The following is a 22,530-nucleotide window of genomic DNA, read 5'->3' on the forward strand; positions in this document are numbered from 1 at the left end:
AGGGCCAGGGTAATGTGAGCTGCGTTGTGATGCTCACTTCCAGGCTCTGGGCAAGGCTAGACCTTCTGAGGATGCACCCTTAGGTGTAAGTCAGATCTTTAAAGCTGTTTTGGAGTAGTTGGTTCCCTCTACATTATCGCTCATTATGCTCCAAATAGGCTGAGTCAAGCGGGAGATCTTTGATTTGCAAGGTAAAGGATGCAGTTAGGAGAGCAAATGTCCCATTGTTTCCTGGCAGTTGCTGCTTTGAATAGGGTGCTGAATGGGTAAGATCTGTGCTTTGCAGCTTTGCAGCCAAGAATGTGGACTCTGGCCTGAGAGAGGGCCAAGAGGTCAAACGTAAACCATGACCTTGGTCCGTGAAGGGTAGGAATCTGGTAACAGCAAGAAATAACCACCAACCAGCATGATTGGGCTCCTTGCTTGTAAAATAATTACATTAGTTTTTGCAAATTAAAAACATACAATAAAAGCATCGGCTGCCCAAAGGATCTGCCCCGAGCAGCCCCTCAAAACAGCTAAGAATGGCTCCATGGGGTCACCTCGGGCCACCTGGCTCTTTTTTCTGCTGCGAATCTCAGGTGTTGGAGCCTGCCCCAAGTGTCACTGTCAAGGCCCCCACTCTTGACAGCACGTCTCAGTTCCCCAAAATGTACACAACCTATTTTCTACACAGCTTTTTTTTTTTTTTTTAATGGGCTCAGGTTTGGGAACATACTGGCAGGTTGATCTAGCCAGCTCTGTCCACAAAATAAAAATGGAAGTCAGGTAAATCTTACAGTTAGTCACCTATCACTCGATGGGGACTTTATCCTGTCAAAGGTCACAGATAACAAGCAAAACCAACACATCACTGAAGTAGTAAAGGTTTATTGTGCACACACCAAGAAGACAATTAGCAGGCCTAGAGCACTCAAACCAATGCATGGAAGGAGGCTCAGAGGTGTATCCTTACAAAGCAGCTTGTCGTGAGAAAGCGGTGACTGTTTATTGGTTATAATATCAGTGATTGGTTATAATTTTAGAATTCTCTTAAATGAGGGGGGGTTGGTTAGTGGTTACCTCATATCAACCTTTGGAAAATGTTTTTCTTTTTGTTTTTTGCTTACAATTTCCAGAGGCAGAAGCAAGAAGTGCCTCCGGTCAGGTTAGCCTTGCAAAATAAGCTAAATGAAGCTTTGCTTGTAGGACTAACCTGTTTTGTCTGCCCAGAGAATTTTCAACGCTGGTCTCCATTTGTTTTTGATTTTAACAAGCTGAATGCTTCACGAGACTATTTCTCCCCTGAGTTTTTCCAATCATATGTGTGATTGAGATGAATGTCTCAGATCTCCCCTCCAAGCAGAGCTTCAGAGCAAGGATTCAGGGTCTGTTCTGCTCGATCTAATGCAAGTGCAAATACGGCGTTGCCCCGTGGGACAGAGCAGCAGGTTTTCCCCTCCCAAACCTGTCACGTTTTGAGTCCGAAAGGAGAAATCAAAAGCACACTCTCTCCCAAAAAAGGAGGGGGAGGGGGAATGTGCTTCTTTCCCAAGCTCTTCAGTTATTTATCAAAGCGCGGCCCCAGAGCACCTGCTCTCACCTCAGCCTGCGCCGCCTCCACGTCAGTTTTGTTTATTACACAAGGCATGCCAGCCGGCCGGGCACGGCGGGGACGGTCCCGCCAGAGCCAGCGTGCTCTCAGCAAGATCTTCATTGGCCTGGTTTGGGCCAGGGTAGTTTTCATTCAGGGGGTCCCTTCGTGGATGATTTTGGGGACTGGACAAATTATGTGCGTTCATTAAGAGCCCCATAGAAGACCTCAGTGTGCATGGATGATGGACATTTTTGCTCGGTCTCCCTGTGTGTACATGGAGATTTTCCTGGGTAAGACTGCGTTTAATGTCCTGGATTTTTGGACCCTCTTGATTGCGGAGATCATCCAAACACCCAGGGAGAGGCTACTGATGGGTGAGAACTTGCCTCCCCTGAGAGAACACAGCCCACTGTCCGGAGGGGATGGGTTGGCTCCATGTTTTGTAACTCAGAAGAAAGACTCTTGGTGGGTTTTAAAAAACTGGGGAGTTGTAACTAGGAGATTGGCAAGGTGACCGGAGGTAAAGGATTCTTATTGTGATCTGATAATTAGCTTGTTCTTCCTTTGTCTCAAAAGGGGAAAGAAAAGTGTATCTTCTGCAAGAGTCACCTTGATCCTCATTGATTCCAAACCTGAGTTCATCATTAAATTTGAGCAAGATATGCTCCAGGGGAAATCCATAATGCAAATGCCAAAAAAAAAAAAAGGGAAAAAAGGAAAAAGAAAAAAGGAAAAACAAGAAAGTAAAGACGATTCCTGGAGAACACCCAGGCCTTGCTCACCTTGAGGACCATTTGTTTGCAGAGGTTAAATCCCCAGGGTTATCACTATAGGTAGAGCTCAGCACTGGCCCCTGGCCAGGTTCCTGTACTAATGGGAAGGAAGGTCAATAATCAAAGATTAGAAAACCATCATTCTTATAACCTGTTTATACCTTATAATCCAATCCTTGCACCTACAACCACTTGCTCCTGCCTTAAATGTTCCTCCCAGCTTGGAACAGTAAAAGCTGTCAGTGACAGACCGAGCACTCTGTGACACTCAGATTGTGTTGATGAACCATTTGGTGTCACTATCATCTGTCTTCTGAAATATTGACTCTGACATTTTTTAGGCATGATACAAGGAAAGTGTCATCTGAGAGACTGAATATAATAGCATTTTTAAGAGAATGCTTTGCCAAAGTTACATGCCTATCAGAGACATTAAGCATTTGGGGAAGTGATGAGAATCACATTTTTTATAGCCTTAGTCAAAGTATTACATATTTAGTAAAAGTTGAAAACAAGATTTTCATTATATTCAGATTCCTTACTGAAGGTTACATTTTGCATATGTGTCCACTTAATATAAATTTTAGAAATCTATTAATTTAGGTTTATTAGGAGGGTTATGTACTTTGTTAAGTGTGGTTATTTATAATAGCCAAATTTGTTTTATGGCTCTCTTTACAGAAATCCTTATTAGCTGAGTAATAAAAAAAAAACCCCTAAATTCTTTAGAGGATCCATTCTCTTTTCTGATTGTATAGAAATATGAGTAAGATCGATTAACTCTGGATAAATTGCTAGTGTTAATAACAAAATGTCACAAATGAGATACCAGGTATTTTGTCTCCCAGCTCTGCTGTAGATCCCCACTCATGTCCTTGATTTATATGATATAATTGTCTGTTTGTGAAATAATAACAGATAGGACATGACTACAGGTCTTATATTGGGTGGATACTTTAATAGCTGCTCTTACAACATTTAGAATATCCACTTCTTTTTTTTTTTATTTTATTTTTAAGAGTTTATGTATTTATTTGAGAGAGAGAAAGAAACAGAGAGCAGGGGAGGAGCAGAGGAAGAAGGACAAGCAGACTCCATGCTGAGCACAGAGGCTGACGTGGGGCTCGATCCCAGGACCCTGAGGTCACGACCTGAGCTAAAATCAAGAATCAGATACTTAACAGACTGAGCCACTAGGCGCCCCTACAGTCCACTTCTTATGCTAAAGGCTGGACACATTCAAAATGCCTGTGGATGAGAAATGGATGCATGTCCCCAATATCCTAGCATTCAAAGTCACACTGATCTGTGTTGTTCAGGTTGGGTCCATTGAAGCTCATTTAAAAACCTTTAAAAAAAAAAAATTCTGAATAATGTCTTTCTGTATTTAAGGTCAACACAAGATAAAGTTCATTCCAGAAATGGTCGGCCCAATATTAGAAATGACGCTAATTCCTGAGACAGAACTGCGTAAAGCCACCATCCCTATCTTCTTCGATATGATGCAGTGTGAATTCCATTCGACGCGAAGCTTCCAGATGGTAAGGGTGTAGTGGGTGTGCGGTAAGTGGCTTGGAGAGAAGGCACACAAGCCTGAAAACCTTGAAAAAGGCTTTATAAGTGGCTCTGGAGGTAAAGGTATTGAACATGAAAAACCTAATTCCCTACAGTTTAAAAGAGAAAAGACCCAGGACTTCCCTTCTTGAAAAAGCCTATCATCCTTTGCCTTCATCTTTAAGGAGAAATATTCCCAATTATTATTAGCTTTTACTTACTTATTTTTATCTGGATTTACTTACACATTCAACCCTGGATAAAAGTCTCTTCCCCTCTCCTTGGTACATCCCCTCAGAATGTTTAACCAGATGTTACCACATTCTCAGACTGGCTGCTTCTTGCCAACGTGTGTTATTTTCAAGTCAAAAGTCTTTGCTTTTCCTCTTTCACATCTGTCTCGGTCTTTTACTTGTGCAGCAGAACTGATAAGAACTCCTCGAAGAAAGTCTGCATAATGTGCTCAGAACATACGGTATCAATAGGAAAGACAAAATCTGAATATTTATGTTGGAGGATTAACAAAATCTCCTTCCCTGGATTCCATGAAAATAAGTATGGTGTTTACATATTCACGGTTGGATACACACTCACATGCACGAACGTACAATGGCTTTCTCCCCAATGGGCTACTGGGTTGGCTATGATGCTTTGCAAGAGGCATGAGAAGAACCCAAATGGTAGTGGGTCCTCCACATTGAAAGCAACCTTTGCTTAAATATTATAATAATTCAAGTAAGTGAGTATCTATTTCCACATAGAGTTTTGAGGAATTTTAAGAAAGATTCCTATATTGGAAGGAAACTAAAACTGCATCAGAGTGGCATGATTGTAGTGGGGCCTATTATTTAAAGTGTAGATTTTTCCTTCCCCATCTTTATACTTTTTAGTTCATAGATTGTGAATTGTTTATAGATTTCCACTGGCCAGTCCTCATTATTATGGCACAAAGCTAGTAGCCATGAAGAATAATTTTGGTATTTTCTAGAGCCAAAAACAGATACGAAGCCCAAAGAACCTCTGTGAGTACCAGTTGAGTTTGCACAATGAAGTCAGGTAGACCATGACTCCCAGTACTACCTGGATCTCCAGAAGATGACTGAACGTCTTTAGTCTTTGATTCAGAGCTGTAATGTGGTATGTAAAGGAATCTACTCCGAAGGGATGTTGTAAGAAGTGAATAAAATAAACCTGTGGAGACCACCTGCCTGCTCACCCACCTGCCCACCTGCCCACCTCCTTCCCTCCCTCCCTCCCTTCCTTTGCTTCTCACTTCCTTTCTTTGTTTTGCTCTTTCTTTCTTTCCATAGGGAAGAGGACTTCCTTACACTTATTTATTTATTTATAAAATTAAAGAGACCGTTTTAAAAGAACAGCTATTTTTATTCCTCTGGTTTACAATCAGTCTTTGTACACATGTAATGTAATGTTGTAAACATTGTCCACATTTTTTTGGTTCTTTTTGTTTGGCAATCTATCACAGACATCTTTCTTGATTACAACGTAGTAACCATGATTTTTATGATGGCATAACATTTCATAAAATGAAATGGGTAATCTTCTCTTACCCATCCCTTTAGCTGAGCATTTAGGTGGTTTGCACATTCTCACTACTGTGAGTAAATGTGCAGTGAACACATGCATGCATATAGCTTGACTTTCTTTTGAAAGTTTTCCTGGTATGCATTCTCAAAAATGGAATTGCCGATTCAAAATATTTTTCTAAGTTTTGACATCGCCAATTTTTTTTTATGTCGTTACCATAAGATTTGACCCATCTCCACTGCCACTGGCATAAATCATGGTCCCAGCTCATTGCCAACTCACCACAACTAGGATTTGTAGTTTAAAAATGCCTTTTCCTAGGCTGAAAATACATCTGACTTTTTGAGTTTTATATGAATCAAGCCCCAAAGAAGGACCTTATGAAAAAATGCTATTAAAGAGTCAGGTAGGCACGCCTGGACGGCTCAGTCTGCTAAGCATCCAACTCTTGATTTCAGCTCAGGTCATGATCTCAGGGTCGTGAAATCGAGCCCCGCGTTGGGCTCCACGCTCAGTGAGGAGACTGCTGGAGAGTCGCTCTCCCTTTCTCCCTCTGTCTCTGCCCCCGCACCCCTGGCGTGTGCCCTCTCTCTCTCTGAAATAAATAATTCTTATTAAAAAAAAGAAGAATCAGGTAAAGGAGAAAATATATTTATATGAATAAGTGTTATGCGCCCAGGAAACTGAGATCAAAGGCCTTTAAAACAGTGTCATTTGTCATTCTTTGAAGGCAACTTCGGGTCAAAATAAGGTCAGCAGCAGTTGGAGGAAGGACAAGGGCGTGAATAAGAATTTGGCTTCTGAATTGTTCCTCTTCTTCCTTCCATCCTTGTGGTTCTTATTCCTGCATCTTTATTTATTTATTTATTTTTTTAAAGATTTTATTTATTTATTTGAGACAGAGAGAATGAGAGACAGAGAGCATGAGAGGGAGGAGGGTCAGAGGGAGAAGCAGACTCCCTGCCGAGCAGGGAGCCCGATGCGGGACTCGATCCTGGGACTCCAGGATCATGACCTGAGCCGAAGGCAGTCGTGTAACCAACTGAGCCACCCAGGCGCCCTCCTGCATCTTTAAAACATCTTACACAATCATCTGTGGAAGTGCTTCATTTCCTCCAATTCACAGGGTCCCTGGTTTGTCAATAAAGGGCACAAAGTTAATGAAGGAGAGTCATGGTGTTTCTGCCTTTGTTCTCAATCCTGCCCCCAGTGGTGGGTTCAAAAACTGTCTAATATCAGGAGCCATCTTTCCAGAAAACCAAACTGAGTAATACCAAGAAGCAGTTATGCACATTTAATTCTACTTCACAGTTTCATGTCCCTAAAACATGTCTCGCTTGGATATATATGAATAAAAGCATAAACATGAAGACGTAAGTCCCCAAAACCTGCTGTCAGGCTAAGCATGGTCTGCTACTTGGATTTGTTGATCAATAATTGTTGACCATTTGTTCATCTGTGTTGGCATCTACTTGTACTTTCAAAGGCAAGTGGTAGGACATACCAGAGGTTTTTAAAATAAAGGCAGAAAAACTAAAACTTGAGGAAAAAAAAAAACTCTCTGCTCTATTAATCTGTTCTTGTGAATTGGGAGAAAGATCAATCTCCTTTTCTCTTGCAGTACCTCCATTTATTTTTTCTCTTGGTCTGTCTCAGCCTCCCAGGTGGACTGTCACACAGAGTATCATCCTTCCTGGGCCTGCTGCTCCCCTATCATGCCCGGTTTTGCCAGGCTCCTCGTCATTTGGTTTGATGGGTGCAGGTTACCGTGGCTTGTCTTTGTTTGCTCTTCTGTCCTCCATGGTGGGTTGTGGTGACTTGTCCATCCTTCCTCTGTCTCATCTCCAACATCCAGCTACTTCTCTTGGGCCCTCGCCCAGGGCTCTTCTGGACCACAGCATCTGTCTCTTGACTTGCTCTATCTTTTCTAACTCTTTCCTATTCTCAGATCCACTCTCGTCTCCTAGGGGCTCCCCTTCCTGATGCACGAGGCATGCCCTCTGTCCTTGGTGGGGGTGTTGGGCTATTGCAGCGAGTGGGCATGTGCAGAGAACAGCAGGGCACAGGCATTCCTTCCCCCCTCCCAGGGAGCCTCCAGGTTGGGGCTGGCTGGTTGCTGTTTAACTAATCCGCCACCAATCCAATTACCTAACCTTATTAGGCACATCAACAAGGGCTTAAATTGGCTTCACTTTTATAACAGATGTGCAAACCTAATGAAGTGAGGGGAAGACATTAGGGTTTTTCATTTTTACAAAACATTCGTGTTTTGAACCTATGTTGTAGCTTATTTTTTATAAGTGTGCTATTTCTTTCTGAGCGGGGCTGTTAACGTGCTGTCGTTTGTGAAATATGCATTCTGTCTGGGGAGTAGTGTGCTCTTCCAGCTGGAGTGGACAGCGAACCCGCTGGATGCAGAAGAAGGACCTGCCATTTTACTCAAGATTAAACTGCATCAAACCATTATTGGAATTTCCAAAGCATGTATTACAGATTGGCTTTTCTCCGGTTTCCCAGAGTTGCAGCTCCTGTATTCTTCCACTGTGGTGGAGGGACTTGCGTTAGAATGTTCTTACACATACATTTCCCCAAAAGTCTACTTCTTTCCTCTACTTTTGCAAGAAAGAGCGTGAATTTTCATCCAAAAGAAGTGTGTCCTTGTCCTCATCCTTGGTGTTACCGACCCTGCCTCTTCCAGGTCCAGGCACTGAATGGGTTTGCCCGGCTGTAGGATGGGCTGGCATGGAGTTACCTTTCACGTGTTCTGTCCTCTTGCTGGCCTGGGACACGCTTTCCAGCGCCTCAGGCATTGCCTTTTGTCAACATGTTATGGGCAGATCTTCACAGGTGATGAAGAAGCTCTGCGAAGGCCGGCTCACAGCAATTCCTGGTTCTTCCAGCCCTTTCTAAGAATCTTTTATGATGTGCATGCCACATCTATTCTCCTCAGTTGTCCCCTTCTACTGCTTCTCCCCTGCCCATTAGTCCTGGAGGATGTATTCTCTGGTCTCTCTCCTTGCCACTTGCCTGCTCCTCAAGTCATCCCAACAGTGTGTTCACTGTCCCCCATGCGCACCTGCCCTCACCCTGACCCCAGTCCCGGAGTAGCATGTTTATTACTCTTGAACTGGGGACTTCGGGAGATCTTGACCTTTTTCAAAGGAGTGCTCCTCCGTGTGAAGCCTTCAGGATCTGCTTGGCTAGGGGGCAGGGATTTGGAGGCATCGGCATCTTGGTGCCCCTTCCACCGGCTTGTGCACTGGCTGAGCTACGTTACCACGAGATGGGCCTGCACCAGGCCTGAGACGAACCTCTTCCCTGTGTCCCGGACACCCCTGCCCCCAAATCGGGAACGCTCTGAGTCTCAGCCTCACTGGATTTTGCTTCAGAAAAAAAAAGCATACTTTTAAATTCCCTTCTGGCACCTTTTTAAAGAATTCCATTTGTTAGGTCTTTGGGAGGAACGGAACTAACAGCTGAGAATTGCGGCAAATGACTGCACGGGCTGTATACTGTTAATAAAAACGGGGTGGAAAAGTCTCCACAGCAAAATCATAGTTTCAATCATGGAGTTATTTTCTGTCATCTTTGTGAGGGTCAGTAAAATGCTCCACAACGTCCGGAAGTTCCCATTTAGTTGTAACAATACTAGAACATGAGTAATCTTGGCGTCTTCGATGTTTTTGAGGTCCTGTTTGAATAATCTCCTTCTCCAGCCCATGCTGGTAATCCTAAGCAAATAACTGAATAACCCAAGTGGTTGGCTGCTTCTGCCACTTGGTGGGATAGCCAGGACATTTTGCCCAGTCCTTTGGATGTGAGTTTGGCGGCAATTTTATCCTGTTTATTCTTTAATTCTTTGGGATTTTGTTTGTTGGTTACTTTTGCTTTCGATTTCAAAATATTACTTGATTTTATTGTTTTGGACCCTGAAAGGGAACATACAGCACAAGAACTAGGCTTTTATTTCATTGAATCCCAGACCCAAGCGCCTGAGAGATCATGGAAATGAATGCCCTTCAGTCTAAGAGTTCCGATGACATTGAATTCTGTTCTTACAAGCCCTCCAGCAGAGAGACGCCCACACTCCTATACCTCTTTTAACCAAATTAAACAGGACTCACTCTGAGAGCATGTTCCTGGAGTCCAGGGTCATTGAATAGGGCCCAAAAGCCACTTCCCGGTGTGTGTGGTGTTGACGTGGGGAGCGGCCATACTTGTCTGAGGTGCTACCAGCCAGCCAGGCCGTGCACGGTTCCCCAGCCGTGGGGCCCTTGGACTCTAGGCAGAAGCTTCAAGGTCAGCGAACAGCCTTCTTGTTGGACTTGGAAGGATGTGGGGATTTTAGAATGTGAGATATGGAGTGCCGGAGATTAACTGTGTAATTAAGTTTACAGAGCGGTTAAGCAAGAGGAACGCAATATACATAAAAATATTCATGTGTCTGAGCAGAGGGATTAAAGGCTGTGACAGGCTGGGGGGACTCAGTGACTTCTAGGATGTTGCCGTGTGAGCCCAGAGCCCGGAGGGTGTGGGAGTGCTAGGCGGCTCCCTGCCCAGCCATGCTGGCTCCTTCGTCCCTCGGTCCTGTTTTCCCTGAAGGTACAGTTCAGTGATGTTCTCCCGCCCGCCCGTCCTGTCCACCGTAATGAGAAGGGACATGGTTCTGCAATCCTAATGGACTGATGGATTGGCCCAGTTCCTTCTGGAAGTTCAGACACTGAGAATCTGATTCCTTGGAGTCTCTGAGACCAGGGAGTGCTCTCAAATCATGATCCTGCCTCCAGCACCTGGGAGCACATTTTCTTGAACAACAGGAGAAAGCAGAGCACCTTTGGACAAAGAGCACATTCACTAAGGCTTATTTGTAGAAAAGTCGAAGAAGCGCTTTTTCGAATGTACGTAGAAGACCATTGGCCTAGATTTCAGATTTCACCCCGTTCTTGATAACCTCCGAACGCTTTATCGATGTGGTGAATTATTTGTGCAGACCCTTCCATCTGGGTCCAGCCCCCTTCCTTGCTCTGACATAAGCTCCAATCTCTTGTATAAATGTGTTCCTGGATGCCTGGGAAATGCAGGCCTGGTTCTAGACATGTATAAATGCATCATAGCGGGAATGGTCAGTCTAGCTCCCAACAAAAATGATGCATTCTAAACCAAACAGAATTGGCTTTTGGATTATCCACTGCTGAGATCCTTCGCTCCATGATCCCTTAAATTGGAGCCAATAACCCGTGGTTAACTGTGGCGTCGAGTGGCGAAAGCAGTCATTCCTTTCAAAGTTAATTGAATTAACAACGCTGTCAGTACCCTTGTGAGCGTAGCCCCCTGCTTCACCACATTTGGCTTTATAGCAACCTTCCAAAAAGCCCTGAATTTATACGGGGACTCTTTCATGCTCTTGGAGGGCCGCTGGTATTGTATGCTTAGAGATGCTCTGTGCAGCATTTTAAGTTGGACACCCTGTGGACATTTTTGTAGTGACACTGGTGATTCCGAAAAGAGAAGAAGTATAATGATTTTGCTCATCACATGAGTGAGCCTCTGCCACCTTTTGAGCAACACAGTCAACCCTTGCTAATTTTAACCTAACCATAGAGAACCCCGCTGCGCATTACCAGACAGCGTGCATTTACGAGTCAGATAATCAACATACTTCTTTATAAAACCAGCTCTGCTCTATCAGCAAATGGACTTTCTCCAGTTTATTTGGACAGGATCGTTTAGTTCTGATGATGATGATGGTTCACAGCGCACTAACAAATTGATTCTAGTATATTCTGCAAAAAATAATGCAGACCCTGGAATGAGAGGCTGGCTGCAGATCTGGGGTATTGAATCCTTGCTGATAAACAGAATAGGGTTGCCAGGTGTTTGTGCAAATTACTTAGTTTAGAGGTTAGTAAAATTAGAATCAGCTGTGTTCTTCTGATTTACTTATTCATCCGCTCATTTTAGGAAACATTAAATTCATCAGTCAAAATTTGATAAGCAGCATACTTAAGGAGCTGGAGTTTCCTTATTGCTCTTGTTTGCGACAGCTAGGTTTACGTGGAAGCAGAGAAAACATGCCATTTCCATAAAGTAGACTCCCAAGTTCAAATACGCCTGATTAACTAGTGAAGAGCAGTTGAAATGCCTGTGTGTGTTTGCCCACGTTAGGATAAAGCATGTTTTCCCGCATTCTCTGTGCCTTCCTCATTGTATGTTCATTAAACATGTGTGGTGTGCAGTCGTGTGTTTTGATTAAGTTGAGTCTTACTTTGTGCCTCAGTCCTTTGTTCTGAAGAATGGGCACTCACCAGGCTCTCTCTGTGGTGCTCCTATCACGGTACCCTCCAGGAAATGGGACTGGCTTGAAGCATCCGTGGTTGGGCTACTGGCAGCTGATCGGCCTCATATCTGATCCCCAAAAGGCCCACCTTCTGCAGAGTTCTTTACTGTAAAGAACAAAGTACGAGTGTGTTCGTATCGAAAGGTTCTTACTGTACAGGAGAGTCGTTATCATGAGGCTTCAGGTAAAAACAATAAAACGAGTTCTTTTTTCTTCTTCACTAGAGCTGCCTTTTTTTCTATGTTCCTAAAAATCCCTGAACTTTTCAGGCCAAACAGAGGGTGTTTATTTGGGGAGGAGACAATGGGGAAGATCAAGGAGAGAACTACAGGATGCACGGAGGTCTGGGATCTGTGATGTGGCTGAGTCCTTGATGTCAAGCGGGAATCAATACTCCTCTCTCGTCCTGTTTAAGCCTCCACTTCATCTGTACTGTGATAAAATTGTGACTTCAGGCAGCAAGTCCTGATCAAGGTCAGGCAGCTCTGTGCTGGTGTGAGGCTCCTCCCTGGGTCTCCCCAGACCCCTCGCCCTCTGCCTCACGGGGGCCACAGTCAGCTGCCTACCACGGCCGCAGCAGAACCCTGAGTGCCCAGTGTGGACCGGATGCTGGCAGCGCCTGTTGCCAGCCGTCAGATGAGTGTGTCCACCCCTTGGCTTGCGTGGCCAAGAGCCCAGCCTGTGTCTTAGCAACCTGCTGGACCATGCCTCTGCTGACCTATGAAGCTCTCCCCAGCTCCAATGTAGCACTAATACCCCAGTGATTCATGTGCACATAGCACATTCATGCCCTTAGAACATCAACACCAGGCATTGTTCTAGGAGAGACCCAGAGACACAAAAGTTCTTTCTATCACACAGCTTAAATAATTGTAGGATCCTAGTAATAGTGGAAGACTTGGAGATTCTTCCCTGGGAAAGCATTGTCTGAGCATGTATTTTAAAGGGATCCTAGGGCACCTGGGTGGCTCAGTCAGTTAAGTGTCTACCTTCAGCTCAGGTCATGATCCCAGGGTCCTAGGATTGAGCCCCATGTCAGGCTCCCTGCTCAGCGGGGAGTCTGCTTCTCCCTTTTCCTCAGCTCTCCCCCTGCCCCTGCTTATGCGTGCTCTCTCTTAATAAACACTTAAAATCTTTAAAAAGTAAAATAAGGGGATCCTAGAGACCCCTGCCTACATGCAGGGTGTTCTTGCTTTCTGAACCCCAAATTCAGCTGTTGTTTCCCTCAATTCCTCCTATACCGGTCTTCTTTCAGTTTGGTGTGGTTGTCTTCCGCTCTGTGGGAGTAACTCTCTCACCGGCCTCCTTCCTCCCTGCCCCAAGTCGATGGGTAATTTCGGGGCCCCTGCAACATGGTGGTCAACTATGGAGAATCCCATACAGAGGTGGCCCTGAATCCTGCCAGGGATGGGGGACCGGGCAGCAAGGATGGGCACTCGGATCCGTCATTAGCGAGGTGGTTATTTCCAGCCTCATCAACCATGAGGCTCATGACCCTTGTGAAAACAGCCTGGAGATTTGTACCTCTCCAGAATTTAGAGTTTTTCCCAAAACTCCAAAGAGACAGGGTTTGGGTCCGAGAGACAGTTCTGGGGATCCTTTCCCACCGCTGTGCTCTGGAAATCTGATCAGAAGCTTTGGGGTGTTCAAGGAGAAGGCCTGGAGATGGACCTTCTTGAGATGTCTGCTGGTGTTTTAGGGACATTGTCTCTCCTGCATTTTATAAAATTTTTTTCAACCGCAGTGAGATATTTCTCTAGATCCATCAAGAAATGGCAGTGAAGTGGCCCCTTGGATGTTTTGCGATTGCAGGGAACTCTTTGCTGGCAAGTGAAATGCCATCTGTTCTTTTCCAGGAACCACCGAGCTATTTTAGATGTTACTTGTTCGTGGAGATGAAGTTTGAGACACTTTTTCATGTTCCGTCGTCTTTCTTTCTCTGGTTCTTGCTCCTGCTATCAGAATATACACGTTTAGGCTCCATTAACCAGGGAAGGAAATGAAAGATTCCCCTGTGGCAGGGGATCACCAGACATCTCCAGAGGTCCAGGGATGGCAATTCTTAAATGAAATCAGGCTTCAAAGGCTTAGGGTAACTAACTATCTGATGATGCTCTCTCACCGATTTACGTACTACTGATGCTCATTTTTAAAATGAAATATCCGCCATGCTGATTATTTACGCTTCCTGTGTTTAATTATAGTTTGAAAATGAGATCATCACCAAACTGGATCATGAAGTGGAAGGAGGCAGAGGAGATGAACAGTACAAAGTGTTATTTGATAAAATGTAAGTGTTGATTAACAGTAGGAATTATGTCAGAATAGAGACAGAGAGACTGTAATTAGACTACAATGAACTTTGTAGCCCAGAAATAATTAAAATGTGTTAATAATGGAAAATATTTTAAATTGCACCTCAGTCAACTTTCTGAGCGTGATTAACAAGGTGTGCATAATTACTTTTCAGCCTCCTGGAGCACTGCAGGAAGCACAAATACCTCGCCAAAACAGGAGAAACTTTCGTCAAACTCGTTGTGCGCCTGATGGAAAGACTTCTGGATTATAGAACCATCATGCATGATGAGAACAAAGAAAATCGCATGAGCTGCACTGTCAACGTGCTGGTGAGTGAAATGCAAGTTAATTAAATTTCCAGTCTTCACAGTGAGCCAGAAACTGAACCAGGAAGTTCAAAAGCCTCCTGGCTGCTGACCTCGGAACTTTCCAAGGCAGAACGCAGCCTCCTTTGCTCGTTTCCTTGTGTGTTGTGGGGAAGGACAAATGAAGAAGAGTTTTGCAGTTCTGCCGTAAACAAGTCTTCAAAATCATCTCCCCTCTGGGGGTTTCCAGGTTCTTCTTCCTGGGGCTGAGAATGATGAGCCATCCTATTTGTTCGCCAGGGTAGCACCATCGTTGATGAGAGGTCTCTACTGCTTCGTCGTTAGGAGGTTGCAGACATGTCCTGTAGTGGGTTGAGTGGTGGCCCCCAAGAGGTAGCTCCAGCTCCCAATCCTCAGAACCTGTGAATGTGACTGTACTTGGACAAAAAGGTTCCTTGCCGATGTGATTTAGTTAAGGGTGTCGAGAGGCGATTGTCCTGAATTACTCTCCAGGTGGGCCCTAACGCCAGTAACAGCAACAAGTGTCCTTACAAGAGACAGGAACGGAGACACACAGAAGAGCATGTGAAGGTGCAGGCAGAGACTGGAGTGATGTGACCACCAGCCGAGGGGCACTTGGAACCATCAAAAGTGAGGAGGGGCTGGTAGGATTCTCGCCTGGAGCCTTGAGAGGGATTGTGGCCCTGCTGACGCCTAGATTTCAAGTCCTGGCCTCCAGAGCTCTGAGAGAATCCATATCGTTGTAAGCCACCAGGGTTACGGTGATTTGTTACAGCAGCCACGAGGAGCTAGCTCATGGCCTCATGGAGAGCAGGGGGCTTGGGTAAACGTGGCCGCTGCCATCCACAGGCCTCTTGCACACCTCCTGTCACTGTGACATGTCCAGGTCCCCCGGACACCCCCTTCCTGGTGTAGTTGTGGTGCAGAGATCGGGGCAGGGCGCTTTCAGGAAGCTTGACTACCTCAGCTGCAGGGAGGGGCTGGCCAGTCTCGTCACTGTCAGGAGCATTGTGACTCCCACATCTGCCTTCAGAGCTCTCTTCCTCTCTCTGTGTCATCCTCCTCGGTCACTCCCAGAAGGAGCCAGAAAAGCAGACTCTTGGTGCTGAGAGGGTTTGCCTCAATTGCCCCTGCCTGTCCCAAAGCAAGAATTCGAGAAAACACTATTCCTGCTTCGTGCTACCTACTTCACTTCTCTCGAGTTTGTATATCATCATCTGGTCATTAGATGACACGTAGATGCTCTGCCTTCACTTCCATACCCCAACCCCAACTGGAATGGACCGGTAGGCACTTTGAACTCGTGGAAATGGACTTTTGTGCCAAGAGGAATAGGACCCATCATTCAGTCTTTAGAAAACCACTAGAGATGCAATAGGTTTAAAAGCAAAAGGGGATATTTTCACCTCCCATCCAGTGTACTGTCGATACTGCATTTGTGCTTTGCATGAGGAGTTGGCAGCTGAAAGCTCATGAGCCACCTCAGCACCTGCCTTCTGTGGATTGGCAGCCTGTTTTGACGAATGATAAAAAACTTCTATAGCAGGTTTTCTTTTTCCCTAAACATCTAAATATGGGGGACTTCTGGTTTCCAGTTTAAAAGGAGCTTGGACACCTCGCCGTAAGAAAAAAGCTGGAAAACCAAAAATCAACAACTCTTCTTAGATCCATCTTCTCAGATCTACAGGGGAAACTGCTCCCCCCAAAATTGGAGAGACAAAAGGATCCAGTGAATCACAGCTTACTTTCCTACTATGGACATACTTTTCTAGTGCTCCCTCGGATTTTTAAGGGGATCTAAGAAGCTGATTTGTGTCCAGAGGGAAGAATTATTAATATGTTTATTCACTTTCCAACTTTGATGTTTGAGAATATTGTTTTTTTTAAGCAAGATCTCTCATGCTCACCAGGACGTGAAACCTAGTGGAGATGTGCTCTGAATGTGGCCTTTTATCATCAGAACCCAGGGTCGGAAAATCAGCTCTTGAAAGGCCACCTGCAGTCGCAGTTTCTGATGTTAAACTGTGTTCCTCCGTCATACTGAGGCTCACTCAGTACCTACCTACTGTTACTGCAGTCGGTACTAGCCAGGCTCTGACCAAGAAACACGCCCAGGATTCCTGAAATTACCTGATGTCATTAACATCTTTGAACTTGGAACATCCCAGATCAGTCCACGAAGAGTCAGGAGTTCCATTCTTAACCATTTCCTGGGGATCATAAGATGGATCCCAGCCTTTCACAGGCCTTTCGTTTAAAAAGTAAGATAGATCTATGGATTAAAGGGAAACAAGAAAACTGGGTTTGTACAGACCGATGTTCTGCCTCTTAATATTCACTACCCAACTCATATTTAGTCATATAAATAAAAACATAAATATATTTTTATTTTTTTTAAATTTTTTAAATTTTTTAATTTTTATTTTTTTTTTTGCGAGAGAGAGAATGAGAGAGAGCACGAGAGGGAGGAGGGTCAGAGGGAGAAGCAGACTCCCTGCTGAGCAGGGAGCCCGATGTGGGACTCGATCCCGGGACTCCAGGATCATGACCTGAGCCGAAGGCAGTCGCTTAACCAACTGAGCCACCCAGGCGCCCAAAAAACATAAATATATTTTTAATCTCCCGGTCCATTTTCACTTTTTCTCCTGGTACTTTTCTTATGAAACAAATAGAGTTTCATAGAGATGAATATGTATATCCATCTCTAGATGAATATAGACGTGTAAGCATACATTAGTGATGTATAAAATGCACTCTATTTATCACTAACCTTGAAATCCTAAAGTTAAAAAACAGAATCAAGAACATAGGATTTATTGATGCCCTTTAAGCCCATTGCCAAATTTCCTTTAGAACCAGTGCTCTTGTTTTTTTTTTTTTTTTTTTTTAATGGAATCGCTGAACATTCTAAGTTGTGTGGGTTCACTAACGTGTTACTGTTCCTTGCATTTAAAAAAAATTGTTTTTAATAATTGACGAGCAGTCACTGTGCAGTGACCTAAGTCCCCTACACATACCCATCCCTGAAGCACGTCTGCATTACATTGGATCATGGTTCCCCCTGGACAGAATGCACATTTGTAATGAAGTAGAATTTCATTGTCCCCTCACAGTCGTGCAGTCTGTCATGACTGGTTGGTAATTTTGTTGTGTGTCACCCCTTTTTTCTACGCGGTCATCAAGATAGCTCTCTCTCAGGCGTGATAGACTCCTTGTTATTTTTTAGACATCAGTTGCTTTTTTCATGGCCCCTTTACAAGGCTAATTAAGGTGGTTCTCACGAGAATTCTAAAAATCTCAGTACTTGTTGTCATCGTGAAGGAATACAGATCTGGAGTATAAGGCAAATGTGTAAGTTCTGGAAGATTGGTGCTTTGTGATGCATTAGCATGGGGGTCTAGTCCAGAAAGGGTTGCAGAGATCTGCAGAGCTTGAGCCTGGCACAGACTCCACACTGGTGCAGAAGGGACTTCAGAAGGGGCGATGATGGGGAGGGGGAGGGGTGCTGCCTGCAGAGCCCACAAGTGGAGCACCAAGAGCAATGTGAACTTTTACGTAAGAAACCCACAGTTTTATATAGAAACTGGGGTTTGGGATGAGCGTCCTTCAGTTGTAGAGGTGTTTTGAAGTCCTAGGAAGGGAACAGAACTAAGCACAGGCAGGACGTAGAAGACATTTCCATATCCATGAGAGAGGAATAAAGGTCGCATGATATCCTCATTGTGAAATTATAAAGGAGAATGATCAAAAGCTTGGGGAAAGATTAAAAATACCAGTGCAAAATAGGATGGTATAAAATCATAGCCTGTAAATACTGGTGAGAGCTGGAAGTGAAGGGCTCATCCTCTCCCTTTGATGCGGATTCTCTTTGTTACATCCCTCTGAGTTGTCGGCTGAAAATATCCTCATTACTGAACCATAGCATATGAACCAGAGGAGATTAAAATCTCAGATGCAGCAAAATATGAAAATCTTGGAGCATTTTTCTAAAGGTGCCCCCTCTTACTTTCTATATTTGTTTATCACTTCTTTTCAGAGAGATCGATTTCAGAAGCAGTATCTTTTTTTGCTCATGAAATTAAACAACTTTTTCCATCTTAGGGGATAATTGGAGTCCTTTATAATGATCTTAGGCCCTAATCCTAGAGTCCTCACGTTGTAAAGGTGCTAAATTTCACACTGAAAGTGGCTGTGGTGGTTCCTGCCATACCTTTGGCCTGGTTAGGTGAGTGTTCTGCACCTTTTTGGGGCCCTGCGTATGGTAAAGATTTTAGTGTTTATAGAGATGTTTACATTAAGAAATACAATTTTTTTCTTTTTTTAAAAAAAGATTTTATTTATTTATTTGAGAGAGAGAGAGAGCACAGCAGAGAGAGAGGGAGAAGCAGACTCCCCGCTGAGCAGGGAGCCCAATGTGGGGCTCGATCCCAGGACCCTGAGATCATGACCTGAGCCCAAGGCAGACGCTTAACTGAGCCACCTGGGCACCCCAAGAAATACAATTTTTATAGGAATTTTCATGTTCACCCAGAAGATATTTTACAGTATGTAGAAAGAGCCCATTGCTTATAACCTGCTAATTAATCTTTCTTCGTCAGAGAGCGTTGAAGTACAGAAGGTGCTTTCAAGTGGCAACCAGTTCCATGGTTTACTGTGGTTCGCAAGGTCAATCTGTCTGGAACAGCACTGTCCAATAAAAATTTCTGTGATGATGGAAATGTTCTCTGTCTGCACAGTTTGGTACAGTAACACTAGCCCCACGTGGCTACTGAGCACTCAGGGTATGGCAAGCGTAACAGAGGAAGCATGGAAGCACATAAGATGAATGAATGTAAAATGAATTACACGACAGTCCAAAACCTTTGGGATGCAGCAAAGACGGCCCTAAGAGGGAAGTATATAGCAATACAGGCCTTCCTCAAGAAGCAAGAAAAGTCTCAAATACACAACCTAACCCTACACCTAAAGGAACTGGAAAAAGAACAGCAAATAAAGCCTAAGTCCAGTAGAAGGAGGGAAATAATAAAAATTAGAGCAGAAATCAATGACGTAGAAATTAAAAAACAAAACAAAACAGTAGAACAGATCAACAAAACTGGGAACTGGTTCTTTGAAAGAATTAACAAGATTGATAAACCCCTAGCCAAACTTATCAAAAAGAAAAGAGAAAGGACCCAAATAAATAAAATCATGAATGAAAGAGGAGAGATCATAACCAATACTGCAGAAATACAAACAATTTTAAGAGAATACTATGAGCAATCGTATGCCAACAAATTAGGCAATCTGGAAAAAATGGATAAATTCCTAGAAATGTATAAACTCCCAAGACTGAAACAGGAAGAAATAGAAAATCTAAACAGACCCATAACCAGCAAAGAAATTGAAGCAGTAATAAAAAATCTCCCAACAAACAAGAGTCCAGGGCCAGATGGCTTCCCAGGGGAAGCGAATGTTTAACTTTATTTAATTTTTTTAAAGACTTATTTATTTATTTGAGAGAGAGAGAGAGAGAGAGAGGAGAGCAGTGGGGAGGGGCAGAGGGAGAGGGGGAGAGAGAGAATCAGAGAATCTCAAACAGACTCCCTGCTGAGCGGGGAGCGCGACACAGGGCTGGATCCCACGACCCTGAGATCATGACCTGAGCCCAAGTCAAGAGTTGGTTGCTTAACTGACTGAGCCAACCAGGTGGCCCTAACTTTATTTAATTTTACATTTGCATACATGTGGCTATGGCTACTGTATTGGACACCTCAGGTCTAGAATCCCACATTGCCTTCTTGCAGCTCTAGCCAAGGCTGGGCCCAGCATGTTTTAAATCATGTTGATGATGTTTATTCCCAAATTTGGGATCTTTCATGTTTTTTTCATCTTCTAATGACTTTACAATGGTAAGAATGGCTAAGGCGTCATATCTTTGGGGTAATACCTTCATTTAGCTAAAGACTGGTGACTTTCAAATGACAAAAGTAGGTTTTAGTCCTCACGGTGTAGGAATGGAATCATTAGCGTCGTGCCCCCCGCCCCCCAAAAAAGGCGAAGACCAGTGTAAGACATCTTTGTACTTTATGTGAATTTATGGTTCTAAACCAAAGAGCTGGGTCCCTTTGGCTGTGCTGGACACCAATGGAAGAACTGTGAGTGTTTAGTGCTCATGTGACACCTTTTGTAAAACAGGTTTCTTAAAACAGTGTTGTGGTTTATTTTTCAGAATTTCTACAAAGAAATTGAAAGAGAAGAAATGTATATAAGGTATGTAGGCATCCCGCTTGTCCGTGCCCTCTGCGCTTTTATGATAATTGCTGTTTGTCAAGTGCATGCTAACAACTGTTTTATGGCAACAGGGGTTTATCTTGTAGGAATCGTGAATCCTAGAAGTTCAGTTTGGTGTATTCTGACTCCTTGTGCAGATGCCAACACAGACATTTCGGGGGTCATATTTAGCCAGCTTAGAGTAAAGCCATAAATTATTATTTCACAGGGTTTTTGTATCTCTTGACTGACTCATGTGGCGCTTTGGAAAAGAGACAACAGCATAATTTTCATGTTTTGCAGTAAACCATATGTTCAAATGAGAAATCAGTTTTAATTTTATCAGAAATAGACAACAGTATAATTTTTCAGTCTATTCTTCCTTTGACACTATATTCTGATGTTTTATATTATTTGCTGGATTTTTCTCCTTCATTTGCCTTTTTTTCTAGAGGGGTGGGGTGTGATGGACCCCTCTCTTGGTCACTTCTAAGGGCCACTGTCAGTATTTAGCAAGATTATAACTTGGCAGAATAGAATAAGGGTATGTCCATGTGGCTTAGTGTTTAATGTGGCTTAGTGTTTACATCAAGCATGATTTTCTAACTTGATTTCTAAGAATTTTTTTTGTTTCTCCTTTATAAAAATATATCACATAAACTTAATAAACTTTTGCAAAAGCAACCAGATTCTTTTATCCAAAATGTAGTTTACTGTATATTAAAAAGCAACCTTTATATCTTTATGGCAGAGAAATTCTTTTGCTCACATTCACCGTGATCATTGGAGCTCTTTATTTTTATGGATTTGTATTTTTATGGATTTTTGAGGGTGTGTGCATTTGGATTCAATAGAAATGTGAGAAATCACAAGCAAACTTCATGATCTCATTTCAAATATAAGAAGAAAACTCTGGAAAAGATGAAAAGGAGTGAGAGACCCTTGAAGTACAATTCTGCATTCTTGGGCTGTCTTCATTTTCAACCTGAAAAGGGAGGACTTAAAATTTTTTTACAAAATATTATTGTATATTACTCTTGTTGGTTTTCCTTAGTGCTTTCTGCACTGGAAGCATTCGAGGCATTGGGAATTGTGAACATTATGAAGAGAAAGTATAGATACAATTTCCTGTTGAAGGTAGATTTCAGATCTTGCAGTCCTCAACACAAATGATTTGTTGACATCTTAAGAATATTGCTGTGTTGGGCGCCTGGGTGGCTCAGTCGTTAAGCGTCTGCCTTTGGCTCAGGTCATGGTCTCAGGGTCCTGGGATCGAGCCCCGCATCGGGCTCCCTGCTCGGCGGGAAGCCTGCTTCTCGCTCTCCCACTCCCCCTGCTTGTGTTCCTGCTCTCGCGGTCTCTCTCTCTGTCAAATAAATAAATAAAATCTTAAAAAAAAAAAAGAATATCGCTGCGTTTCATTGTCTCAGGTACCTGTACAAGCTGTGTGACCTGCACAGAGAGTGTGACAACTACACGGAGGCGGCCTACACCTTGCTTCTCCACGCAAAGCTTCTGAAGGTAATAGAAATTAATAGAAATTACTACATACCTTCATGATTCTGTTGTTATAAATTCTAAGATGATTTAAAATTTTATTTTTCCATGATAAATTTTAATAAACCTATAATTTAAGATCTTACTGATTTTGACTAAATGCAGTGACATAAACGAAGACATTTAGAAGGTACTTTGATGACAGACTTTGCCCTACTGAATGCAGATTTAACAAGATGTCCTAGCAGATCATCACTAAGCATCATAAACACCCATCATTGAGCTGTTGTCTAGCCATGAGTTAGAGATTCTACAGATCCTTATTCATGCCAGCAAGACTCAGTAGTAGAGGAGAATGTCCTCAATAAGAAG

General features: G+C 43.5%; 1 protein-coding gene across 3 annotated transcripts in view; it reads left to right on the top strand.

Moving 5' to 3' along the window:
• DOCK1 (dedicator of cytokinesis 1) overlaps positions 1-22,530 on the top strand; it is a 488,408-nt gene that overhangs the window by 410,646 nt on the left and 55,232 nt on the right. For all 3 annotated transcript variants that reach the window (XM_034986026.1, XM_034986046.1, XM_034986035.1), the window contains exons 33-37: positions 3,742-3,890; positions 13,990-14,075; positions 14,256-14,412; positions 20,621-20,661; positions 22,092-22,182. In XM_034986026.1, coding sequence (XP_034841917.1) covers positions 3,742-3,890; positions 13,990-14,075; positions 14,256-14,412; positions 20,621-20,661; positions 22,092-22,182 — 524 coding nt within the window. The remainder of the gene's footprint in view (positions 1-3,741; positions 3,891-13,989; positions 14,076-14,255; positions 14,413-20,620; positions 20,662-22,091; positions 22,183-22,530) is intronic.

The sequence above is a fragment of the Mirounga leonina genome, unplaced genomic scaffold, assembly GCF_011800145.1.
Source record: "Mirounga leonina isolate KUSES-001 unplaced genomic scaffold, KU_Mleo_1.0 Mir_114, whole genome shotgun sequence".
NCBI lineage: Eukaryota > Metazoa > Chordata > Mammalia > Carnivora > Phocidae > Mirounga > Mirounga leonina.